This window comes from Macaca nemestrina, chromosome 13 (assembly GCF_043159975.1).
Source record: "Macaca nemestrina isolate mMacNem1 chromosome 13, mMacNem.hap1, whole genome shotgun sequence".
In the NCBI taxonomy this organism is placed as follows: domain Eukaryota; kingdom Metazoa; phylum Chordata; class Mammalia; order Primates; family Cercopithecidae; genus Macaca; species Macaca nemestrina.
In genome coordinates this window covers 3,800,285-3,827,499 of record NC_092137.1, presented here as the reverse complement: position 1 = coordinate 3,827,499, position 27,215 = coordinate 3,800,285, and the positions used below count along the sequence as shown (strand labels likewise).

Sequence of the window (27,215 nt, the reverse complement as noted above, 5' to 3'; positions counted from 1 at the left end):
AAGATATTTCAAAGTATCAAATGATCAAAGTAATGGACACACTTGTTGAAGTTCCTCAATATTTAATATATTAACAGTCATTTCAAAAAATAGTACAAGATGTTTGATACTGCATTTGCTTGTCAAATAGTAAATGTCATCTCCAAGTTAGCTCAAACTTCAACAAGTTTATCACATCACTAGAGTTTTCAAAGTTGGACTGTGACAAGGTCAATTCCAGGAACACGACCTCTCTCAGTGGCATCCTTAGGATTAATTATGTGGCAATTCAGAAATAGAAGCACTCACAGGCAATTGAGGGGCTTGCCGAAACAATCTTACTCATTTGTCATTGGTCATTTCCGCTTTCAGAGTAGCATCTCTCATAGCATCATTTCCTGTTCAGGTGCCCCAGCCATCTTCGGGGAGCAGGGCCCGTTCATGTCCACAGAGCCTCATGCAGTACTGTGCACATAGCACGTTCACTGTAAACTTGCCAACCCACACTGACTTATCTTCCCTAAGTACATGTATATAAACACACACATAATTGTACATATTTTTTAAAAATTAATGCTAAAGTCAACATCAGATGATATCAAAGGAATAAAAATACAGGTCTGTGGAGACAAAGTGGCTCCATCTTAGATGCAAATCTGCCATGTTGACGTCTGATTAGCCTCAATCCTGTGAACATGTCCTGATTCCAACTTGATTTACTGTCCTTAGTCCAGAACATGTCAACCTTGATGTTATCGCACAAATTAGAGGCTGTGACGCACACAGCACTCTTCCCTGTTCCGGAGGCTGCCTTCAGTTGTCCCACTGGAGCACACAGACCCTTTCCCTACAGCCTGTGAGCCCTGGGTCTCGGGAGTAACAGTGCAGAGATTTACCATCTTGCTGCCGCCCGAGGCCACGCTTCTGTTCGTAAGTTCCCCCAATAAAACACTCATTACCAACAAATTGGACTTGTCGGCTTCTTTCTTTGGTTTCTTGGTTTCTTCGGCACCTGGGGTCTGTTCTATGTACATGGCCCTTTCACAGAATGTGTCTCATTTATAAAGCCTGTGGGATTCATAGGCCCAGCATTCCCAGATGCAGATAGAAACCCTTGCCAAAAATGCCATAGCAGCTGCCCCATCACACACACCGGGACAGCCCAAAGCACAGCTGGTGCTGCTCACCCCACAGCTGTCCCAGACCTGGCTCCACATCCCCCGGGTCATCTGAGGCACAACCCACTCCCTCCCACCCACCCAGCAACCTGCTCACCCACGTTCCAGGGATGATGGCCTGCCTCTGCGTGAAGCTGAAGGATCGTGGGAATGATAAAATCTATATCCGGCTGTTAACACTGTTAAGCCACAAATCAAAAACCACAGAGCGCTCTATTAGGAGTCCTAATCCTACAGCTCCGTTACAGTAAAGTAGCCTTAGTCAAGTTCCTGAAGCTGTCTGGGTCGTACGGAAAGGGAGCAATTGTGGGGGTGTGGCTGGCCAGAGGAGCCATGTGACCTCATAATTCTCATTTTGGGGACAGTGGTTCCTAAGGCACCTTCTTCCAAGTTTGCTGCTTGAATTGACATTCGAGGAGCGTAATCTCCCGTGAAATAAGAAACGTCCACGTCGAAGGCCCGGATGACTCCTTGGATCCCCAACCTGAGGACGCACCAGTCGTGACCTGAGCAACAAAGAGGACAAGAGCAACCTCGTTACGGCCGACGCAGCAGATGCTGCATGCAAGGCAGCGCACCCCACACACACCTGACCCACAGCGCGGGCCACTTCCGCCCATCACAGGAAAACCTGTTTGGGGCGGTTCCTAGCTAATATGACTGCAGGATCTCTCATAACCTGGCCGCATGTGACCACCATTTCCCAACAGAAATCCTCAGTTCTAGCCAGACCAGAACATCCATAGGCTGGGATCCAGGAAGACCTGACTCTGGTTCCAAATGGATCATTTCCTATGACTGTCCTTGGCAAATTACTCACCTCTTACAGTAGAGAATCTCATTTTCTCAACTGTAAATTAGGGATGCCATTAGCTTCCATAAAGCTTAGACTGGGTAGTGTGATGTAGAAAGCACCTCACCAAGCTCAGCAGGTAGTAAGCAGAGCTGGTTCTCCTGCAGACACTGTGTTCGTTGTCATCTCAAGTTCAGGAATTGCCATAGCACCCTTCAGCCTCCAGCCCCACCACTGGTCAGACACCTGCCTGCGTCTACCAAAGCCTTCAGAGTGTTGACGTCAAGTCTGCCACTATGGAGTTCTTGGTTATTTGCTGCCAGATATAAACCCACCTTAAAATGTCCAGATTTGTTAGAAACTAATACTGCCTCAAGTACTGTAGAAAGATAGAAAACTAGAAATATCAAATATTTCTGTAATACTTGAGAGAGTAGCAAGTAAAAATCCAATTACCAACCTAATGCCTGGATTTGTTTGCTTTTCTTCAACTTCAAGAGGTATATTTTGATTGAGACTGAGTAGTAGCAATGAACAAAAATTGTATAAAATCATAAAAGACAGTGGGTACAGTGTTGAGAACAGACCCTGGCCCGGTCCCCAGCTTATCTTGCTAGCAGTGTGCCCTGGGCTGAGTCCAGGAATCTGTTTCCATGGCGGTAAAACGGAGATAAGGAGACCTACTCCAGAAGACTGTAGTAAGGACCCAGAAGATGCACGCTGCCTAACGTCTGCCACAGTGCTCAGTGAGAACCACTCTTTTTTCCATCCGCAGACCTCACCAGGGTTTTCATTTTCCCAACAAAGTGCTTCTCACCCTTTGTGCCTGGTGGGACATCAGTGATCCGGGCTGAGGCCACCCCTTCCTGACTTAGAGCCTGATGTTCAGATAAGGACATCCAAGATTACAGAGCATTCCAGGGCCCCATGTTAAAGCTGACCCAAAGCAGACCCTGGCTTTGCAACAGCCCCTGTTTTTAATTTTGCAGTGTCAGATGCACTGCGATGAGCTAGCCATTGTTATTACCTGGAATCCTTTTCCTTCTGGTCTCCCAGCCATCCATCCATTTCCCAAACTCAGTATATTCACACTCTTTAAAGCACGGGCTGTCACTCTAGGGCAAAGATACACAACAAGGTAATCATTAGCATTCATGTGATCTCCTGGCTTCCAACAAGTCCACTTCTGTCCCACAGGGCCAGAGGAACAATGCAAAGGGGTCTAGGGGGGCCTCTGCCACCACCTTCATGCCCAGCTAGCCCCTTCCAGATTGAGGGATGCCTCCACTTTTATCATCTCCAGAAAAAGAAATGTTACTTCTTTGTGGGCCTCAGCACACAGAATTGACCACTGATAGCAGCAGGAACAACCACATCGCCAGGCACTCTCTGGGCCAACAGCAACCTACATGGGTATTAAAGTGAGAGAGGCTGGTCAGATTTCCAAGCAGGCCAGGTAGACTCTTCAATAAGGAATTCATCCAAAGTCATAGGAAGAGCAGGCTGGACACTCAGGGTCCAGCTGAACCCACACAGCACACTCTGCAACCCCTGAGGAATGCATGGTCTCTGGTGCCCCACAAAGTCTCCTTAGACAGCTGAGCGCACTTCTTCATCTTCCAGAACGAGGAGAGTAAACGCATCCTTGCAGGAGTGTCCTGAAGTTGACACAGCCGACATGAAAGACCCTGGAATAGTGTCGATGCTCAGAAGTTGTTGTGCTTGGTGGGTGGCCCAGCATGGGGATACTTTCCCTGTTTCCATCAAGTCGTGCAAAGAGGATCTTACGTTACTGTTTAGGGAAGCTCCCCAGGCAGGAGCAGAGGAAGGGACTAGACGTAGCAGGGCCCGGGGTGGAGGAATGCTCTGATGGGAGCTGCTGCATAAGATGCTAACCAGGGATCCTGCCAGACTCCCTGGTGTGCCAACTCGCCCAGCCTCCCAGGCAGGGGCCTCATGGCCAACGGCACCCACCCTCCTGTGCCTCAGTGCTCCTCCTCTGTCAAAGGCAAATAGCCATCGTGCTATCTACCTCCTCCAGCTATTGTCAGCCTTAAGTGTGCCTGACACATGGTACGTCCACTTCCTGGGTTCAAACATTTCCCCTGCCTCAGCCTCCCAAGTAGCGGGACTACAAGCGCCCGGCTAATATTTGTATTTTAGTAGAGATGGGGTTTCATCATGTTTCACCCGGCCAATCAAATCACATCTTAAAGATAGCACACACTGGCCAGGCGCGGTGACTCATGCCTGTAATCCCAGCACTTTGGGAGGCTGAGGCAGGCGGATCACGAGGTCGGGAGCTCGAGATCAGCCTGGCCAACATGGTGAAACTCCATCTCTAATAAATAAAAGAAAAAAAAAATTAGGTGGGCGTGGTGGCACATGCCTGTAATCTCAGCTACTCGGGAGGCTGAGGCAGGAGAATTGCTTGAACCCAGGGAGGTGGGGGTTGCAGTGAGCTGAGATTGCGTCAAGGCACTCCAGCCTGGGCAAGGGAGTGAGACTCAGTCTCAGAAAATAAAATAAAATAGCGCACACTGCAGCCTTTCCATTACTCATCAAGAAGTGCAAAATTCTGCTCTGAACCCAGAAGGAGAAAAGAAGGTACACCTCCCACTTAAACTCCAGACGTCCAAGGCCCCAAACTTGCTGGTGTTTAGTTTTGGTGGTAGGTTGATTGTTTCGGGTGTGTTGCTGCTACTGCTGCTGTTGTGTTTGGACTGACACTGAAGGTGTGAGGGAAGTTGGAGACACACGCTACTGAACCAGTGGCAGGAACCACTGTTGTAAAAGTGGCTCATGCCACGTGATGACAGATGTGTTCTTAACAAAAGAGAAAAACCAAGCACCAGTCCCAGGTATAACCCACACATGTGCACACACACTTGTATGAGGATGTTTTCAATACCTGCAAAATGTCATCAACTTAAATGTGTATCAACAGGGAAAGGGGGCCATAAATTGGGCCACGATGACATGGGCAGTTGTTGTTCAGCAGCTAAGAGGGTGGCCTAGGTGTACACACATCAGCACAGATGGAATTCACAAACACGCAGTGAGAAAAGCAAGTTTAGGGCCGGGCACAGTGGCTCACGCCTGTAATCCAGTCATTTGGGAGGCCGAGGCAGGAGGATTGCTTGAGCCCGGGAGCTAGAGATCTCATCTCTACATAACATTTAAAACTTAGCTGGGCACGGTGGCACATGCCTGAAGTCCCAGTGAGGCAGGAGGACCACTTGTGCCCAGGAAGTCGAGGCTGCAGTGAGCCATGACCGCACCACTGCACCCCAGCCTGACAGCCTGATCAGAGCCAGATCCTGCCCCACCCCCACCAAACAAAGTGCAGAATGTTAAGTGCTTTGTGAAAGTATGTATATAAATTTTAAAACGTAAAATATATATTTATGAATATATGTGTATTTAAGTGTATAAAATACATTAGAATTCTCTGCAACGGACTGAACGTTTGTCCCCCACCAAAATTCGTATGTTGAAGCTTAATCCCCAAAGTGATGCTATTCGGAGATGAGGACTTTGAGAGGTGATGAGGTCACAAGGGTGGAGCCCCCATCATGGGATGATTGCCCATCGGGAGGAGGTGGGAGGTGACCCGCTTCGCCTCTCTTTTGTCACCTGAGGTTATCACCGGCAGGTGGCCATCCCAAGAGGGCCCTCAGCAGATGCTGGAGCCGCCGCTGTCTCAGGCTCGGTCTCAGACTTCCAGCCCCCAGAACTTCAAGAAATCACTGTGTTTAAGCTACCACGGTAGCATCTGCGGTATTTTGTGTTAGCAGCCCCGACAGACTAATGCATTCTCCCATCCTACAACAGTGTTAATGGTGGAAAGGGAGGGGGTGGACTGCACTCAAGTTGAATGTGAAAGGTGAACTTTACATTTATCTGTAATGTTATTTTTTCCAAAAAGGAGAAATATATATATCTCTCTCGTGATTTTATGGTGTGACTATACATACACATATGTATGTGTGTGTGTTTATATGTGTGCACATATACATATGCTCAAGTATAAAATATAAGAAAGAGTGCCCCACCCTCTCTCTCCCACACCACTTCCAAGCCCACCTCTGTCTTCACAGATAATCACATCTCACTGTTTGATGTATGCACCTTCAAACTCTGTTTTATGCTCATAAAATATACATGGATCTCTCTTGTTGCCAGTGAATGGAGAGCCTGCTTTTTTTTATTTTTTATTTTTTATTTTTTTGAGACAGGGTCTTACTCTGTCACCTAGGCTGGAGTGCAGTGGCTTGATGACAGCTCACTGCAGCCTCGATCTCGTGGGCTCAAGCAATCTTCCCAGCTCAGCCTTCTGAGTAGTGGGGACTACGGGTACACACAGACATGCCTGGATAATTTTTTTTATTTTCAGAAATGGGGTCTTGCTTTGTTGCCCAGGCTGGTCCCAAACTCCTAGGCTCAAGTGATCCTCCTGCCTTGGCCTCCCAAAGTGCTGGGATTACAGGTGTGAGCCACGGTGCCAGGCTGAACTCATTCTAGTAGCCACATAATAGTCCATATCTGGAAAAGCTATAATTTCTTGAGTTCCTTGTCAGTCAGTGAACATTTAGATTGGTTATCTCCTCTCCAAACAATACCAGAATGAATGTTTTCTACCTATTTTTTGCCCACTTGTGCAAACGATGTAAATCTGTGGAACAATTAGGTCAAGGCAGGCATGCATTTCAGTATTTCAAAGACCGGACCTGTGGTAAAATGGTAAGAGCTTTGGCATTTAGTAACTGCATGACCTAGAAAAAGTTCAATTCACATTTCCCTTTCTCGTTTTATTTTCACTTTCTCCTTTGTAAGTTAACACTATAAGGTGCCCTCTCAGGGCCATAGATCAGCTTGCTCTGGACCCAGCCAGGTCCTGCCCAGACAGAGAGCAACCACTTCACCAGGGTAACCAGATGGCCGCTGCCCACGGTGGAGGCCCGGAGGCGCCAGCCACAGTCACGCATGCTGTACGTGGGCACTAACTCGATGTGCACCTGTGTTTGTCTCTCCGCGCAGAAGAACTCGCATCTCCACACTGGGTATGACAGAGGAGAAGGACTACAGCAGAGCTGCCATTTCTTCCCTATGTTCGTCAGCATTTTCTCTATTTTTTTTAATAAGCTGTCCTGCACTTTTATAATTAGGCAGGTAAAACATTTCCCAGAAAACTCAAGACATAGATCTGTTTTCTTCCCAGCACAGACGATGAAATTCACCTTAGCCAGAAGAGCAGTATTTGAGGACCTCACAATTTTCCCCATGAAGCAATGCAGTCCTGAATTCTTTGCAGTCCCTGTCTCTGCTGTGTTTTGGCGGGAGTTCACGCTGATTTGCATGTCTTTCTAACGTTCTAATATGCTAATTTGCCAGTGCACATCACGTGACTCCATCCCAAATATACAGATAGATTTTAATCAACACAGCTGCATGGATTTCTCTGCATCAACCCTTTACGTTGCAGAATGCCAATTTACAATACCTTTATGAGGTTTTCTGCAGGAGCAAAAAAGTCATCTGTTGCAAATAAAATCTAGACAAAGAAAGAAAGAAGTAAAGATAAAGTAACCATAAATCTGAAACCATTTTGTTTCATTCCCTAGTGAAACATTATGAGATGAAGTAAAAAGAAAACATGAAATCACCTAGGGGAAGCCACAGAATCTGCAGTTAAGCCACGAGGCCTTTAAATGTTTCCATTTCATTGCCTGCCTCCTCCTTCATCTTCTCCTCCCACCCTTTTTCCTGATTCTCCTTTACCACCTGGAGGTAAGATCACTAACTTCTTACACTCAGGAAGCAAATAAACCAACTTTCTTTTTTTCATGAACCAGAGGTTTTGTGGTACTTTTACAAACAGAGCAATGACCGAAAAAGCTCTGGGTCACATATGCAGTTGGTGCCTCTGTGTTCTCCCACAAGGGCCACCATAGGTCACGCTGCAGGTGGGCTGTCCGGGTCATTCGTCCACCAAAGCAGGGTCATTTTGAGAGTGAGGCTGGTGATACTAATTGTACACCCAGAAAACAAGGTAAACTAGATTTTCCTGAGCAAAACAGGCTGTGGTGGTCACCCACCCAACCCAGGACTCCATGGCCGCTGCAGCCTGGAGGGCACCCTGCCCCAGGCTCTGACTCCAGCCCAGGAGTTCAAAAGGCAGGAAGGACAAGCTGTTTCAGAGCTGCCGGCTGTTTGGGCGGCAGAGCGGAGGGGAGACCTGATGTGCGGGGGTTGACCTGTGCCAGGGTTCAAATGGCAGGTAGGTGGACATATCAGGGTCCCCCTGTTCCAGATCTCTCAGAAGCCTTCCCAGGGCACATGGGGCCTCTCCTACCTCTCCAGACTCATGCTCCCAACTCTCCTCACAAACGCCCGGCGTGTTCTTGAAACACTGAGCCACCTGGAGCATGTGGGCTCCCTTGCTCTCCTCACAGACACCTCTGCCCGAACCACCCTGCACCTCATCCCTGCCCGCCAGCTGCTCTCCAGTGAGTCACCTCCAGTAGCACTCAAGTGGCCCTTCCCCACCCCTCCCACCCCAATCCCCCCAGGCTGCCCATGGCTGGAGTCCACATGCTCCCCCAGCACCCTGGCCTTGTGCCAGTCACAGGGCTGGTCTGGACTTACATCTGTCTCCCTGCTAGAGTGTAAGCTTCCTGGGGGCAGGCACAGGGCCTTCCCTTTCTGTACCAGACACACTACTTCTGAGCGCAGCCTGTACCCCAGCACCTCTGCACATTATGTTTAATGAGTTATCCAGGTGACCCTCATTACACACTAGAGCTAGAGGACCTCCAATTTAACTAGACCCAGAGCACCTCTGATCTAACTAGAGCCAGAGGACCACTGATCTAACTGGAGCCAGGGGACATCCGATCTAACTAGAGCCAGGGGACATCCGATCTAACTGGAGCCAGAGGACCATCAATCTAACTAGAGCCAGAGGACCTCCGATCTAATTAGAGTCAGAGGACCACCGATCTAACTCAATCCAGAGGACCTCCGATCTAACTAGAGCCAGAGGACCTCCGATCTAACTAGAGCCAGAGGATCACTGATCTAACTAGAGCCAGGGGACATCCGATCTAACTGGAGCCAGAGGACCATCGATCTAACTAGAGCCAGAGGACCTCCGATCTGACTCGAGCCAGAGGACCTCCGATCTGACTCGAGCCAGAGGACCTCCGATCTGACTCGAGCCAGAGGACCTCCGATCTGACTCCAGCCAGAGGACCTCCGATCTGACTCGAGCCAGAGGACCTCCGATCTAACTCAATCCAGGGGACCTCCGATCTAACTCGAGCCAGAGGACCTCCGATCTAACTCGAGCCAGAGGACCTCCGATCTAATTCGATCTAGAGGACCTCCGATCTAACTAGAGCTAGAGGACTGTCAGCCTATCCAGAGCAGAGGACCACAGTCTGTCCTCTAGTGAAACACACAAAACCTAAGGCAGTGTTGTCCTTGCTGAGAATTGTCACCAATTTAAGATACATTCTTTGGAAGTCTTTCTCGCTAACGGGTTTCCTTGGGCAGGCCAACCCTTCAGACTGATTCTTGTTGATTCTTGCATGAGGTTCTCTGCACTGTTCAGTTGTGCCCTTAGCACAGATGCCTTAAACCCTTGTTCTGGCCATGAGAGACCCACTTACTTTTCCTCCTACGGACTCAGATGCCATGTCCGTCAGCTGGGTGAAGTCCAGAAACCGGGTCAGTCTTCCCTCCTTCGGAGCATCAGCCATGCTTCCTGGAAAGGAGAGGGCAGCTCGGTCAACCTCGGGGCTGTCGGAGTGAGTGAGGCCCCGTCTAGGCTCCTGACGCTAAGGTTTGAGACATTCAAAAGTCAGGCAGTGACCGAACTGGACGTACTGTCAACTGGACCTGACAGGTGCCCTCTGCACAATGAGGTTGAGCTAAAAAGGGACTTTGCATAAACACACTGAAACGGGGAAGGAATTAGAGCATGGCTTCCTTCTAAAACATTTAAAAATAAAATATCACTAACTATACAAACCCTATCGCCACAAAATGCAAAGTTTTCTTTTATTGTTTAAAAGGGAGAGATCATTTAATTTTGAAAAGAATAACTTGCTTTTAATAGTCTTTGAAGCCATTCAAAACACACGTATTGAGACCCTGGGTGGCAGGCCCTGGCGAGACGTGGGAAACAGCAGAGCCCACCCGCCCACAAGAGCACCCCCACGCCGGAACAGACGTCCACCGACGCGCAGGCCAGGCCACGCTCTGGAGCCGGCAGAGACTGAGCCACAGAGACGGGTCCAGCGAGGGAGATTCAGGGCCAAGTGACCATGGCGGATCCTAACATGGGACTTAGCCCAACTCCCCAGCACCCTCGTGTTGAGGTTGAGAAAGCAGAGATTTGGAGAAATGGAAAGAGACCGTGAGGGAGGCGGGGAGAGTCTGGCCTGACCCCAGGGCCTCCCCACCCCTAGGCCAAGAGGTGGTCTTTGTTCCTGGCCCTTTGCTCTACCCCTCATGGTGAAAGATAAAAACTACACAAAAACACCTCACTAAGAATTATACTCATTCACAAAAGAAAGAATACAAACAGTCCACGGACGTGAGAAGTCAGCTCTTCCTTGAAATTACAGGAATATAATTAATTCTAAAATACCATTATGCCTATGAAACGGACACTTTTTTAAAGCAAACAGGCACTTCCATAGTCTGTGGTGAGGAGCATGAACGGGAACAGCCCCTCCAGGGTGATTTGGCCACACTTGAGGGTGGAAGGTGCTCCTGACATCCTGATTTGCTGGTTCTTCCCCGAGTCTTGGTGCTGAAGCCCCTGAGCTCACTGGAGTCTCCTCCTCCTGTGCCCTCATCCCCTGGTGATGTCAACCAGAGTCATGGCTCCTAAGATCATCCACACACCAATTATCCCCAAACGCAGAGCGCCTTCCCAACATGAATTTTCATCTGCCAACTCAAAACATCTCCCCTTGGATGTTGAATCAAATCTCAAAGCCGACAGGTCCAAGCTTCAGCTCTGGCTCTCCCTCAGCCTCTTCCATTGCAAAAACATCTCCCCTTCAATGTTGAATCAAATCTCAAAGCCGACAGGTTCAAGCCTCAGCTCTGGCTCTCCCTCAGCCTGCCCCATCGCAGTCTCCCACCTCTGGGAGGAGCAGCTCCAACCTCCTGGTCGCTCCAGCAAAAGCCTTGGCGGCACCTTCAGATCCCTTCCTCACACCCACAGTCTGTGCAGCATCCTGTCCACCTGCCCGTTGGACCCAGAACATGGAATTATCTTTGTTATTGATTTGTCTATTTATTTATTTATTTATTTTTATTTTTGAGATGGAGTCTCCCTCTGTCGCCCAGGCTGGAGTGCAGTGGTGCAATCTCCGCTCAATGCAACCTCCACCTCTCGGGTTCAAGCGATTCTCCTGCCTCAGTCTCCCATGTAGCTGGGATTACAGGTGCCCACCACCACGCCTGGCTAATTTTTGTTTTGGGGGTGGTTTTTTGAGATGGCGTCTTGCTCTGTCATCCAGGCTAGAGAGCAGCAGCATGATCTCAGCTCACTGCAACCTCCACCTTCTGGGTTCAAGCAATTCTCCTGCCTCAGACTCCCGAGTAGCTGAGATTACAGGTGCTCACCACCATGCCTGGCTAATTCTTGTGTATTTTTAGTAGAGACTGGGTTTCACCACATTAGCCAGGATGGTCTCCATCTCCTGACCTCGTGATCCACCCTCCTTGGCCTCCCAAAGTGCTGGGATTATAGGTGTGAGCCACTGGGCCTGTCCGGAATTATCTTCTAAACTGTCTGAGAAGGAAGGAAGTATATGAGGGCAAAGGTGAAGCGAAATGGGCCGTGTGCTGGTGACCATTGTTACCGCTGGACAGTGGGAACATTCAGGGACCATCTGGTATTTTTACCCACCACGGGTATGTTTGAAATCTTTCACAATCAAAGTCATACACATGGCCAGGTGCAGTGATTCATGCCTATAATCCCAACACTTTGGGAGACCAAGGTGGGCAGATCACCTGAGGTCAAGAGTTCAAGACCACCCTGGCCAAAATGGCAAAACTCTGTCTCTACTAAAATTAAAAAATCAACCAGGCATGGTGGCAGGTGCCTGTAATCCCAGCTACTTGGGAGGCTGAGGCAGGAGAATCACTTGAACCCAGGAGGCGGAGGTTGCAGTGAGCTAAGATTGCACCACTGCACTCCAGCCTGGGTGACAAAGCAAGACTCCATCTCAAAAAAAAAAAAAAGTCATGCACATTATGCATATTACACATTCACAGAGGCAGAGAGGGAGAGAGAGGAGAGACACTGGCACCGTCTCTCTCCTGGGTAAAGAAATATCCCCAACATATGTGCCCCTGCCTGTCTACAAGCTTTCCTTAGCCCAGTCCCAGAACAAGCTTTCAAAAACAAAAGTCATTCCCCGTTCACTCAGAATGAAAGCTGCTCTCCTCACCTGTGCCCCAAGCACCTCCCTCACCTAGGGCCCTTTCCCCTCTGTCCTGCCTCTGTGACTTTGCAAAGGTGGTTCCCTCTGCCAGGAACGCTCTTCCCCACACAGCTGTGTGTCTGCTCCTTACCTCCCTCCAAGCTTTTGCCTGACAATCACCTCCTCAGCAACACTGCCCTGACCTCCTGTTTACAGGTCAGCCCTCACACCCCCAGGCATCCCAACACGCCTTACCCGGCCCGCCTTTGTTCCCACATAACACGAGCACACATGCTACTGCTTCTCCATAGTATTTACTATCGTCCAGATGCAGTGGCTCACGCCTGCAATCCCAGCACTTTGGGAGGCCTAGGCAGGCAGATCACCCAAGGTCAGGAGTTTGAGACCAGCCTGACTGATATAGAGAAACCCTGTCTCTACTAAAAATACAAAGAATAGCTAGGCATGGTGGTGCATGCCTGTAATCCCAGCTACTTGGGAGGCTGAGGCAGGAGAATCGCTTGAACCCGGAAGGCAGAGGTTGCGGTGAGCCAAGATCATGCCATTGCACTCCAGCCTGGGCAACAAGGGCAAAACTCCGTCTCAAAAAAATATATACACACACACACACACACACACATATATACACACATACATATACATATATACACATGTACATATATACACACATATATGCATATACATATATACACACATACTATATATGCACATACATATATATACACACACATACATATACACACACACACACACATATATATACTACCTTTCCGGATTAGATGCACACTCCACGCCAGCAGTAAGTTTTGTTTTGTTCACTGGTGTGTCCCTAGTGAACCCCCTAACATTTACCGTGAGTTCACAGGAATGTCGTGCGCTGTTCATAGTTTATCTCATTTCAATCGTCAGAACAACCTGCGATTTTGGAATCATTCACATTCTACAAGTGAAAAGGAAAGCATCTTTGAGAGATCAAGTAAATTGTCAAAGCCCGCAGCTGCAAAGTGAACCATGTGGCCAACCGCGATGTATCCAAACGTGACTGACAGCGGAAAGCCCCTAGAAGAGCACTGGAGCACGACGAGTGTCACGGGAGTGTTGGTTCAACAAACTCCACCTGCTTCTGTGCTCACTCGTTCAGCAGCGTGTGCAGAGCTCCCGGATGCGCAGACGCCGTGCCTAGGGCTGAGCGTGCACATGCTCTTCGGTGGCTCGTGGTGCAGTGGAGGGGACAGACGAGTGGTGACCATCCCAGGGAATGCGGTGACAGAGGGGCCCTCGAGGTGCAGTGGGGAACTGAAGACACACACTCAGTGAGCTCTGCGGGCTCAGGAACCTCCCTTTAGGAGTGGACGCCAGGCCGGGCAGTGCAGGGAAGGACAGACAACCAGGCAGGGGAGACCATGGGTGCGGCCACGGAGGCCGGTGGCCCAGGGAACCACAGGGCTCATGGTGTCTTTGCTGGGACCCACATTGTCCAACCTGGAAGCCACTGGCCACACCTGGGTATTTAACAAATTTAAACTTCAGTTACTTGAAATTATATACAACTCCAAGCCGGGCACGGTGGCTCAAGCCTGTAATCCCAGCACTTTGGGAGGCTGAGACGGGCGGATCACAAGGTCAGGAGATCGAGACCATCCTGGCTAACACGGTGAAACCCTGTCTCTACTAAAAAATACAAAAAAAAAACTAGCCGGGCGAGGTGGCGGGCGCCTGTGGTCCCAGCTACTCCGGAGGCTGAGGCAGGAGAATGGCATAAACCCGGGAGGCGGAGCTTGCAGTGAGCTGAGATCCGGCCACTGCACTCCAGCCTGGGCGACAGAGCCAGACTCAGTCTCAAAAAAAAAAAAAAAAAAAAAAAAAAAGAAATTATATACAACTCCAAATCCAGTTCCTCCTTTGCTCTGGCCATATTTCGTGTGCTCCCTAGGCCTGCGGTCTCCCTGCTGAGCAGCACAGGTCTGGAACAGGCCTGTCATCAAAGAGAATTTTACTGGACTGTGCTGGAAAAACTCCAAAAAGATTACAGTGCAGAGCCCACCCACCACAGTCGCCCCCACCATGCAATGCAGAATTTAAAACAGCGCTAAACTGCCACACACACACACAACCTACAGACTGGCTGGAATTAAAATCGCTTCTTCACAGAGCTCTTAGCAACATTGCAGCCCACTCATCACGGCTGAGTGATGCTACTGTGCGGTGCACTGTTTGCTGTGTCCCAGCACTAGCCTGGCTGAGCACGGTGGGGAGGCTGTGGGTTGAAGGGTGTAGATGCTGAGGCTGCAGCATGGGCAGCTTATAGACTAAGCAGTCTGGCTTTGGCCTGTGAGTCTCATCAAGGCCCCGGGCTCCCCCTGCACACAGCTCTTCATCATCGTCCTCTGTTCCATGCAAAATCACGCAGCGCCAGGCCGGTCACGGGCACACAGCAGAGGCTTGCCGACGATGTGATACGCTGAGTCATTACGGAACACTGGAGACACCAACGGTTCTCTAGAAACAGCTTAACTTTTTCCCCATCAGCTCCAGCAAGCTCACTATGCCCCAGTACAGAGCGCTCAAGCATTCTGCCTAAGTCAATAATGTAATGTTCCCTCCCAGCCACCCCCACGTGATGTGTGAAGCCAGGGCTCCTGGTAACATGGGGCATGACCCACTCCGTCTGTATTGACCAGCTTCCCTGGGAAGCAGAGGGCACCGGAGGTGCAGGCTGGCCTTTGGCGTGTACAGTCTTTCATCTTTTCCTTTGGTGTGCCTCCGATAACCTACACAGAGCATTCCGTCTCACACACATGTAGCAGAGGCTGTAAATTCAACAGAGAAAGAGATCAAAAGAAGAGAAAAGCATTGACACCCTTCCTCAAGGTACCAACAGCCTCCACGCTTCATTCTGTGTAGCCCCACCCCACTGAAGCTCACACTCAACTTAGTAAAACACTTCAATTTGACCCAGAATCCCATGACTGGGTATATACCCAAAGGAATATAAATAGTTCTACTATAAAGATAAATGCATGCGTTATGTTCATTGCAGCACTATTCACAATAGCAAAGACACGGAATCAACCCAAATGCCCATCAATGATAGACTGGATAAAGAAAATGTGGTACATATACACCATGGAATAGCATGCAGCCATAAAAAGGAATGAGATCATGTCCTTTGCAGGAACATGGGTGGATCTGGAAGCCATTATCCTCAGCAAACTAATGCAGGAACAGAAAACCACACACCACATGTTCTCACTCATAAGTGGGAGCTGAACAATGAGAACACACGGACACAGGGAGGGGAACATCACACACTCAGGCCTATCAGCAGGCTGCGGGGAGGAAGAGCATCAGGACAAACAGCTAATGCATGTGGGGATGAATACCTAGGTGATGGGCTCATCTGTGCAGCAAACCGCCGTGGCACACATTTACCTATGTAGCAAACATGCACATCTGCACATGTATCCCAGAACTTCTAATAAAATAAAATAAAAAGCACTTCAACTCAGTACTTCAAAAAAAAAAAAAAAAAAGGAAAAGAATGCTCCCTCTGGAAATGTTTCTCTTTGGGAAATAAATAAGTTAAAAGCTCATCTTCAGAAAACGTTAGTCAGTGTAGTGATGCCATCTACAGCCGATGCCGCCAAGCAGACAGGACCTTTCCAGGATCCGTCCCGCTGCCACAGGCGCCACCCAGGTCAGCAGGCAGGCTGACTCATGAAACCTGTTATTCAAACGGGGTGAACACACTCCTCAACCTCATTACAAATATTTTCATATATAAGTATATATTTATATATATTTGAGGTGCCATTTGTGGTACCTCAAAAGTCATAACAGTTTTCAAGACTAAGTTTGTTTTTTCAGATGAAATCTAGCATTTGGAAACATCTGGTTTGCGGGGATTTTGGTTGTTTTTTGGTTTTTTTTTTTTTTTTTTTTTTTTTTGGAGACACAGTCTTCCTTTGTTGCCCAGGTTGGAGTGCAGTGACACGATCATAGCTCACTGCAGCCTCAAACTCCCGGGCTCAAGTGATCCTGCCACCTCAGCCTCTGAGTAGCTGGGATTACAGCTGGCACCACCACACCAAACCACAGTTTAACATTTTTTGTAGCGACAGGGTCTCATTATGTTGCCCAGGCAGGTCTTGAACTCGTATTTTGAAGCGATCCTCCCACCTGAGCCTCCCAAAATGCTGGGGTTACAGGCATGAGTCACAACACCTGGCCAGAAACATCTGCCTTAATTGGCAGAAATGAATTTAAATTGGGGTGAAAAATTCTCCATAGCCTTTGTCCCTAGGCTTCCCACGAGTCGATGTCCGCTCACTGACCCCTGTGCCTGCAAGCTTCTCTAGAGAACGGGAGTTGCAAAGGACCTTTGCAGCAGCTTCCAAGAAGTATATCCTTAAACTGTTTTTATTATTCTCTTGGCCAAGCTCCATTTGCAGTTGAGACTCTGCTACTCAAAAGTGCTTAAAATGTGTCACCTTGAGATAAAAGCAACACAAACAGACCCTTGTAAAATCCTGCAGAGGAGGCACCATAGAGATAAGTTTCAAAGGCACATTCACCTCCGGTTGAATAAACTGCCTCCATTTAATAGAAGCTGCAGGGTGGCAAAGTGGTGGCAGGGGTATAAAATTCAGCCACCGTTTGCTCTGCAGCCACTCATATCCTTTTCTACTACTTTGTCTTTAGGCAAAAAAGACAGACCTTTAACTAAGAGAGATGCCCCACCACGCGGTGCTGGGCACGAGCCTCACGCGGTTTGGTGCCGGCAGTGGTTGTCTATGTGTTCCCTGGTCACACTGACACAGGAACCACTTGCCATACGTGGTATTTAAATTTAAATCTAATGACATTCAAAATCCAGTTCTTTCAGTCATGTGAGCCACATTTTACATGCTAGGAAGTTACATGTGGCTGATGGCCACTGTACTGAACGGCACAGAAGAGATTTTCCATCATTACAGAAAGTTCTATCAGACAGCGCAGGTGTGTGGTTTTACAAAGCATATCCTTGTGCATGTTATAGAAAAGGATCCATTATTTCAATATCCTTTCTTATTAATGACCTTAGAAGTAACACCAATTTTTAGCAGTAATCCTAGAAATCTTCAATAGCCATTCATCAAAGTAGGAAACCCTCAATCACACTGTAAAACCATCTGTTGGGCTAATTACCATTGACGACCCACCTGTGCCAGGCAGATACTGTTTCTGACATAGTCTTTTTTTCCAACTTTTATTTTAAGTTCAGGGGTACATGTGCAGGGTGTGCAGGTTTGTTCCATAGGTAAACATGTGCCATGGTGGTTTGCTGCACAGGTCATTGTCAGGCCTCTGAGCCCAAGTCAAGCCATCGTATATGCCCAGATGGCCTGAAATAACTGAAGAATCACAAAAGAAGTGAAAATGCCCTGCCCCGCCTTAACTGATGACATCACCACAAAAGAAGTGAAAATGGCCGGTCCTTGCCTTAAGCGATAACATTATCTTGTGCCAGGCTCATCCTGGCTCAAAAAGTTCCCGCACTGAGCACCTTGTGACCTCCACTCCTGCCCGCCAGAGAACAACCCCCTTTTGACTGGAATTTTCCTTTACCTACCCAACTCCTGTAAAACGGCCCCACCCTTATCTCCCTTCGCTGACTCTCTCTTCGGACTCAGCCCGCCTGCACCCAGGTGATTAAAAAGCTTTATTGCTCACCCAAAGCCTGTTTGGTGGTCTCTTCACACGGACACACATGACAATCATCCCATCACCTAGGTATTAAGCCCAGCACCCATTAGCTATTCTTCCTGTTGCTCTCCCTCCTCCCATCCTCCGACAGGCCCCAGCGTGTGGTGTTCCCCGTAACATGTCCATGTGCTCTTGTTCGGCTCCCACTTATAAGTGAGAACAGGCAGTGTTTGGTTTTCTGTTCCTGTGTTAGTTTGCTGAGGATAATGGCTTCCAGCTCCATTCATGTTCCTACAAAGGACACGATCTCGTTCTTTTTATGGCTGCGTAGTATTCCATGGTGTATATGTACCATGTTTTCTTTATCCGTCTATCATTGATGAGCATTTAGGTTGGTTCTATGTCTTTGCTATCATGGATAGTACTGCAGTGAACAGGTGCCTGCATGTGTCTTTATAATAGAATGATTTATATGCCTTTGGGTATATACACAGCAATGGGATTGCTGGGTACAATGGTATTTCTGCCTCTAAAACCACCTTACAGTGTAGGCACCATGTTTCCATACTCCCCACAGAAAGTGGACTCATGTCTTCCTCTGACTCCGAAGCTAGTGCTCTTCCACCACACTGGGAGTTGCAGCCTTGCCAGGCCCCCCGGTAATAAACGCTTTGCAGGTCTACATCCCCTCGCCACTGCAGCACAGAGCAGCTTCAGACGTTACATAAGTGAACAAGGGCGGCTGTGTTCCAGCAAAACTTTATTTATGGACACTGAAATTTGGATTTCATATCAGTTTTATGTGTCATGAACTATTCTCTTTCAAGAGTAGGGTAACTGCAAGCTACAAGAATGGATTGTACTCAGGTAAGGCACACCCTAAATGCCCTGGGCTGATCACCATCCATCATACACACATAACACACTTTCACATGTGCCCAATACATTTGTAAAATAAAAAATATATATATATAAAGAATATCAGGGGTTCTTCGTGCTGTAACATAGGTTCTGCTGCAGGTGGTGCCTTGAAATCAGTCCCTACATCTCATCAGCCATTAATTCCTAAAGCATCGACTTGCGACTAGGAATGTGCTGATTGCAAATAACCTGCGTGCAGGGCCTTGGAGTGAACACTTCCGCCCGTGGTGAGCAGGATGTGCTCCGGAATCGCGCTCCCTAATCCTGAGACCTGTGTATTTCTCGCCATATATGCAAAGCAGAATTTGCAGACACAGTGAAGCCACAGATGCTAAGATGGGCCTGGGTAATTCTGGGTGATCTGGGTGGGCCCAGCGTCATCACACAACGCCTTAAAAGCAGGTGACTTTCTCTGGCTGGAAACAGAGAACCGTGGAGCAGAAAGGGAAGTCAGAAAGAGCCCAAGTCTGACTATGAATCAGGCTTCGAAAGAGAGAAGCCACATCATGGCCACGCTCTGAAGCTCAGGGCTCATGGGCAGCGACGTAAGAGAGGCCTTGGGAGGTCAGGGTGGGTCCTCCCGCTGCCAGCAAGGACAGGGAACCTCAGGGAGCTGGATTCTGCCCACAATCCCAGCAAGGCTGATGAGGATGCTCCCAGAGCCTCTGGGGGGAACTCAGCCCACTGTATTTTGATTTCAGCCTCATGAAACCCGGAGCAGAGGGATCCAATGAGCCTACCTGGAGGTCTGCCAGAGAGACCATGAGATCAGAAATCTGCATTCTGTAAGACGCTAAGGACCTGTAATAACAGCAACATGAAACTATAACACACACCTGAAGCTTTTCGTCCAAACTTCTCAACAACCAAGAAGAGCTGTCGACACTACCAAAGTGAAAGGCGTGGTCGGGGAGGTGCTAAGAGGTTTGGGCTCAGGGGGCAATGACCCTTGACAGCTTCCCAAAGCAAAGACTTGCAACATCTTTTGTGCCCGGTTCACAAGCCCAGGACACGTAACCCGAATCCCAGGGAAGAGCCCCCGTGCTGGTCTGTTTCTCTGGAAACACCCATTCTTTTCCCTCCAGCAGATGGTCCTGGGCCCCAAGCATTTCTCCTAGTAACATCAAACTGCTCTTGTTTCACAGCAGATCCAGCCCAGGCAGCAGCCCCCACAGGCCAAGTTTAATTAAAGCCTTCTCTGAATCCCCGCTTGAGGCTTTTCTGCCAATGACCCTGCAGCTAAATGCTTGGGTGTGTTAAGGTCAGATCCCTGGCATGGTTTTCAAAACATGTGTACTATGAGCCAGGAGCAGAAGGAAGAGAACTGATGTCTCTAAGCATCAACTCTATAGCTCCGTATTTGTTCTGGTGTCTCCCGTACTCCAAGCCTTCGAGTCGCACATGATTATACCCATTGCTAAGAAGCTCAGAGACGGGGCGGAGGCTCTCGCCCAGTGGCATTCAGCTAATGAACAGGGAGCGGGACGGGCTGTGAATGCAGATGAGTTGGACCCCAGGCCTGTGCTGTCTGAATCCACAGGCCCTCTCACTGTATTATGGGAAAAAAAACAGTGTTGATATGAGTTCTAAATTTCTCTTCAAAGAATCAATATGTCAGTATGTTCAATTCTTTGCCTTCTACTTTTAAACTTAACTTCCTCATAAAGCAACTTTTTTGATCACCTGCTCGGCCCCGACTCATTCTCCACCCTGACTCATTCCGATTTCCTGCTCTGCCATAACCATTTATCCCACCAAGCCACTCACCCCATCACTCTCTTTAAATTAGCCAATCGGAATTAGTTTAGCCTGTGCTGTCTAACCCTAGCCAACAGGGGAATCCCACAGCAGCAGGGGCCACGTGATCAGGAGTAAGAACCCCTTCCCCTCCCTTGTCCAGGTGTGCGCTCACCACTGCTCCATCTGTGAGGGCACACCCTTCTATAGAAGTACATTGTCTCGCTGAGAAGAAAAAAAAAATTATATTCAAGTGCTGTTTCTTTTGCGGCACTGAAACTTTATTTGTAACAACAGTAAAGGCAGCTTCATCTCCCCAAATATTGCAAAATTTATCTGTGTTCTCCCAGTGTCTTCGCCTATTTGTGTTGCTGTGAAGGAATGCCTGAGGCTGGACAACTCACAAAGAAAACGGGTTTTCTTGGCTTACGGTTCTGCAGGCTGTACCGACAGCACGGCACTAGTGTATGCTTCCAGCGAGGGCCTCAGGCTGCTTCCACTCGTGGTGGGAGGTGAGGGGAGCCGGCCTGCAGACACCACAGGGCAGGAGAGGAAGCGTGGGACAGGGCGCCAGGCTCTTCCTAACAAGCAGCTCTCACCGGACTAACAGAGCAAGCACCGTCTCAACACCTCCAGAAGGGCACCAAGCTATTCACGAGGGATCCGCCCCCATGACCCAGACTCCTCCCACTGGGCCCCACCTCCAATACGGGGGATCAGATTTCACCATGAGGTTTTGGGGGACAAACATCCAAACCATAGAGGCCTCCAGGCCACAGCACAGGCCCAACCAGTGTCTGCTATGAAAAGGGCCGTGACATTTCTGCCGTTTCTGTTCATAAAATAGCCAAGGTCTAGGCAAGAAAGGAGGGAGCCATGCAACCTCAACTGAGGCCACCAGCTCACCAGCTCACAGCGCTCAGATGGCCTGTGGCAGCTGCTGCTGAGCCCACTGCTACAACCCCTCCCATTGCCTGCTCAAGGGAGCCCTTAAATACATTTTCTGCTGTGGCTGAGACCAGACCCAGGGTCAGCTCTGATGTTTGAGGAACATGCTAAAGCTTTGCCTGCAAATTTCAACTTAATCACCGCAAATGAGGAGCGTTATCATGAGTTACAGCAAGGCGAGGAGGCAGTGACTGTCTAAAACAGAATCATGAAATTTCATGCAGTCAAGTCGTGCTCACACTGTTTTTTCCTTTGGGATTAGCCTTAAAATAAGAACAGGCATGACCAGGCAAGTCTAGGAAGCACAGGAAACAGAGCCTTTCCTCTGACAAGCAGGGAAGGCTGTGCTGATGGCAGAGTCACTCCCTCGTAAAGAAGAAAACCTTCAGGGACTTTGTCATCACTGTCGATAAGTTCCGAAGAAGCCTTTGGCCAAAAGTATGAGATTTATGGTGAAATAATAGAAGCGGTTTGTTCAAGTTTGGGACAAAACTAGAGTGAGCTTGAGCAGGGACTCTGAGCAGCCCGAGGTCAACAGCACAAGACCCCTGGCCACCACCAACTGTTGGTATATGTTTACATTTAGTTCCACGTTGTGACTCTTCTTTTGAATATAGGTTTACTTCACCATGGCCTTAGTTCTTTAGATTTTTTTTTTTTTTTTTTTTTTGAGACAGGGTCTCACTCTGTCATCCAGGCTGGAGTACAGTGGCGTGATCTTGGCTCATTGCAACCTCCACCCCAACCCCATCCTGGGCTCAAGCAATTCTCCCACGTCAGCCTCCCAAGTAGCTGGGAGCACAGGCACGCACCACCATGCCTGGCTATTTTTGTGTTTTTGTTGCCCAGGTTGGTCTCAAACTCCTCAACTCAAGCAATCCACCCACCTCAGCCTCCCAAAGTGCTGGGATTACAGGCATGAGCCACCGTGCCCAGCCTCTTTAGATTTTTTTTAAAAAAAGACCAAAGTCACATGATTTGAAACCAAGCAGAGCAGAGACTGGGGCCCAGAAGCCTGACCTGCCCCTGGGCCCCTCCGGGTGTTCGTGCCACACCCGATACCAACACAGTTCGACAGCACAGTGTTATCTGCCACCGTCTACCCTCTGTCGCCTTCCAAGTGTCGAACATTCATTGCATTACTGAAATTCATCTCTGTCACCCTATTCTTTTGGCAAAGCCAACCTTAAAGATAGCAAGGTATTTAAAACCACACTCCAGCTCACCCAGGAGTCAGAAATCCAGTATTCAGAAATGGATCTCTTGCTCCCCAGAAGCCAGCCAAGGTCCCATAGTGCTTGAGTGCCAGCTCAGAGAGAATGTATAGAGGCCTGAGGTAGAGACGGAACTTTCCAGAGATTGGCTGTGCCTGTATGATGTCACAAGGGTTGCAGGGAGATGGAAGTAAGAGGAGGAGCAGTCCCTAACTGGAGAAGCTAAGCAGGCCTTTGCAAAACACTCGCACACGGCCCGAAGCCAGGCTTGGTCCCTGCTGGTCCCAGGGCCCTTCCCTGCCCCTAACAAAGCTGCCTCCGGCCACTGGCCTGGGCCTGAAACCCCCCCCCACCTTCCTGGTCCGGCCAGTAACCTGAGTTAAAATTTTATCTCTAGATGTCACCTATTCACTCATCGTTATTAATTCGGAAAACACTGAGCACACCCAGCAGTGGGTCCTGACCTACTAGAGAAGACAGGGGCCCTTGGGAGAGTTTGGCGAGGGCCCCTCCGCCCCGGAAAACAGCAAACACACACAAAATTGTCGTGGAATTTAAAGAAGCCCACAATTGCTTAAGAAAGGACACCTTGCCAAGTGGATGCTAGGCCGTGGCATACAAAACAACACACGCCCCCCGCCTTCCAAGGTCCCACTGTCTACGGAAGAACTTTCCATGCAGAAAGAAACATCTGAGCCTGGCTTCCAGGTGCCGTAACAGACTTTGCCTTGCTTCTCCACAGCCACCCTGTGGGCAAGCTCTCCACTCCGCAGATGAATCAGCTGGAGCCCTGGAGGCAGGAAAGCCACCGGAGGTCAGCTGTGCAGGGAGGGGCTGAGGTCACCTGTGCAGGGAGGGGCTGAGGTCAGCTGTGCAGGGAGGGGCTGAGGTCAGCTGTGCAGGGTGGGGCTGGGGTCAGCTGTGCAGGGTGGGGCTGGGGTCAGCTGTGCACGGAGGGGCTGAGGTCACCTGTGCAGGGAGGGGCTGAGCTGGAAGCAGAATGCCAGCCCAGCAGGTGGCAGGCACAGGGGCTCCAGGAAGACAACCTGAGTCCCAGGGAGACCCATCACCCACAGGCTCCTTCTGTCCTTCCTGGCTTTTCTTTCCCCAGGGCCTGACCTGGCCTTCTCCTCCTGAATTCCAGCTTTCCCAGAGGAAAGCAAAGCCATTTGAAAGGCCGGCTCAAGGCCACCTCCGGGAACCCCACCCCCAACCCCAACCCCAACCCCAACCCGCCGCCCAGCTGTAGTTAGGATGCGTCCAGCGCCTGTTGTCTGATCTCAGCTCCCCCAGCCTTCGAGTCCATGTTTACACATCTGTCTCCCCATCCAGATGAAATTCGTTAAGAACAGAACCACATCCTACGCTGCCTTCCGTAGCTGACTGTATTTTAATGAATTAACGCATGTGGCCTCGTTCCCTGGCAGTTCTTGTCACCCGTGACCTCCCTGCCACAGCAGCGCAGCGCCCCGCTCGCTGCCTCAGATCAGTCACAAAGCTCACAGTGCGGAGAACAGAGGGGCCCATTTTTTTCCTTGTGGTTTCACTAAGCCTAGGCTGTGGCACAGATAAAGCCATGGCACCCTGACCCCTGCCCTCCACACCCTGACCTCTGCCCTCTACACCGAGCTGGCTCCTACAATCTAATGCGCTTCCAAATCACCTAGGAGCTGGTTAAAGCGCAGATTCTGAGGCTGAAGATCTGAGACATAGCCTGAGGCTTGAGATTTCTCTAAGCTCCAGGGCGATGCTGGGGCTGCTAGGCCTTAGCCAGAGGTTGGGCACAGGGCTCTGCCGCTAGCTGCCCCATCTGACATGGCAGCCACTAGCTATGCTAAATTCAATACTACTCTAACACTAAAATCAATTTAATTTAGTGAAGTTAAAATTTGGATACTCTGTCTCATGAGCTAAGTTTCTAGTACCCAACAGCCACATGCAGCACTGGCGACAGGCTGGGCTGCACAGCTACAGAAATTTCCATTGTGGCACAGCAGACGTCCTGTGGACCCATCTGTGGGGTGGGAGGAGAACAAGAGCTGGCAGAGAGGTGGTCCTGGAGCAGGGGCCTGAGCCAGACATGAGGCTGTTCTTGGAGCTCTGTAGGGGCTTCAACATTCCCGCCTTGGTCCTGCCAAGACATGAGGATTCTCCTGGAAAGAGCTGGAGCGCCCTTAGAGGGATGCTGCCATCCACGGCCTCGCCGGGCTCCCAGGAGGCAAGGAGATCAGCCTGCAGTGATGGCTGACCCGTGGCATACAAAACCACACATGCCCCCCGCCTTCCAGGTGTGGGCTCCCTGGATGGGCTCCTCCAACCCCTGTGCAGCCCCTGGCTGAAGCGGATATCCCGCTCACTAGGTAGGGACCTGATGTTGGGGAAATGTCCGCTCTTCAGGCACAACAACCTCGCACCTCTTCCCCCCGCCCCATTCCAGTGGGATCTCGCTGGCTCTGCTGATAGCAGGCCACCCAACGCCCCGCCGGAGTGGGCGACAGGCTTTGCAGCGCTCCCACAGAAGCACAGGGGCAGCACTCAGGGTCAGGGCTCGGGGCTTGTCTTCTGGCCCCAGTTGCAAGAAGCTAGTGGTTTCCTTAATGCTGTCCCTTTAATTAGGCAAATACTTAAAACTTGTCATTCTAAGGCTGGGCACAGTGGGCCATGCTTATAATCCCAGCACTTTGGAAGGCTGAGACGGGAGGATCTCTTGAGCCCAGGGGTTTGAGACCAACCTGGGCAACACAGTGAGACCCCCATCTCTGAAAAAAAAATTTAATTAGCCAAGCATGGTGACACACAGCTGTAGTCCCAGCTCCTTGGGAGGCTGAGGTGGGAGGATCGCTGGAGCCCAGGAGTTCAAGGCTACAATGAGCTGTTATCGCACCACTGCTCTGCAGCCTGGGCAGCAGAGTGAGACGCTGCCTCAAAAAACAAACAAACAAACTAGTCATTCCTTTGATAGTCACATGAGCTGTGCATGTTTTCCACGTTGCCCACCCTCATACAACACTCTTGGGACACACGTGCCAGCCTGGGCAAGGTGACTTCAAGGTGCTGGGCCCTGTCCACCTGCATCCATGCCCGATTCTTCTCCCCGAATGTGGGTGGAGCCCAGTGGCTCACTTCTAGTGAATAGGACACAGCACTTCTAGTGAATAGGACACAGCACTTCTAGTGAATAGGACACAGCAAAGTGATGGATGTCACTTCCCAGGGCGAGGTTTCGGAAGCCTCTGACTTACGTCTTGACCCCCCCCCACCGCCCCCGCCTTCTCTCCTGTATTGCCCTGAAGGAGTAGCTGTCGGCGCAAGCTGCCCTGCAGAGAGGCCAGCAGCCAGCACAGAGCTGACCCCACCAGTGACCTGGGGAGTGCATGAGGAAGCAGATCCTGTCCGCAGAGGGAGGAGAGCAGCCCACGGACACCTCGACCGCAGGCTGAGAGAAGGTCCAGGGAGCGCCTCAGGCACTGACCACGGAGGTCACGGATGCTGCTTTAAGCCTCTAACTCGTGCTAGCTTGCTGTTCCACATTACACAGCCAATGCAAAGTGCTTCTTATCCATGGCAACCTTTGCCTGAAAACAGTCATGCGGTCCTCTTTCTGTGCCTTCCAGGCAGAGCTGCAAATGCCCTGTCTGTGACACGACCCCAGGGAAACGGGGCATGAAGTCCAGAACTGACTGAGAATACGTTTCTTCCACTCAGCTGAATGGCATCACACAGAAAAGACAGTCACGTTTGCTGCGCACCCGAGGGTTCACTGAGAGTCACACGCACTGACTGTGTCACCCCAGAGCTGCTGGCAGTGTCTGGCTCATGACAAGTGCTCAGGGAGTGTGTCTCGAGCTCTTCAGCTTCCATCAGACAATAACCTGAATATGTGGGTCGAATGAACTAGCTTTCATCTAGAAAAAGCACAATGCTAAGGATCGAGCTTGGGCAACCTCCTAGATGGCCCCACCATCCTCACCTCCTGGCACTCACACGGTGGTAAAGCCCTCCCATGCTGAGCAGGGCCACCCAGTGCAACCAGCAGGGCCTTACAGAAATGACAGAGTGTGGTTCCGAGGCTGCGCCATCAAAGCCACTGCAGCCATTGCTTTTCCTCCTGTGTGGGGGATGCAGCCACAGCCACAGTCCACCACCTCTCCTCACGCCCACACCTCTTTGCAGTGTGACTTTGCAGCTTCTCCCATCAAGGATTTTTGGATCACTCACATGGAGGGAAGCCAGCTGCCTTGTCATAGGGTCATTCAGCAGCCCTCTAGAGAGGCCCACGTGGCAGGAT

At 49.9% G+C, this 27,215-nt stretch overlaps 1 protein-coding gene across 1 annotated transcript in view; it reads right to left on the bottom strand.

Moving 5' to 3' along the window:
- The window catches only part of LOC105470450 (allantoicase), a 44,821-nt gene extending 21,754 nt beyond the window's left edge, over positions 1-23,067 (bottom strand). Inside the window, exons 1-5 of the mRNA XM_011722425.2 lie at positions 22,940-23,067; positions 9,624-9,718; positions 7,454-7,504; positions 2,978-3,065; positions 1,538-1,663 (exon numbers count right to left, since the gene is read on the bottom strand). Of these exons, the coding sequence (XP_011720727.1) occupies positions 1,538-1,663; positions 2,978-3,065; positions 7,454-7,504; positions 9,624-9,713 (355 nt within the window). The 5' untranslated portion in view covers positions 9,714-9,718; positions 22,940-23,067. The remainder of the gene's footprint in view (positions 1-1,537; positions 1,664-2,977; positions 3,066-7,453; positions 7,505-9,623; positions 9,719-22,939) is intronic.
- Positions 23,068-27,215: the final 4,148 nt, after the last annotated feature.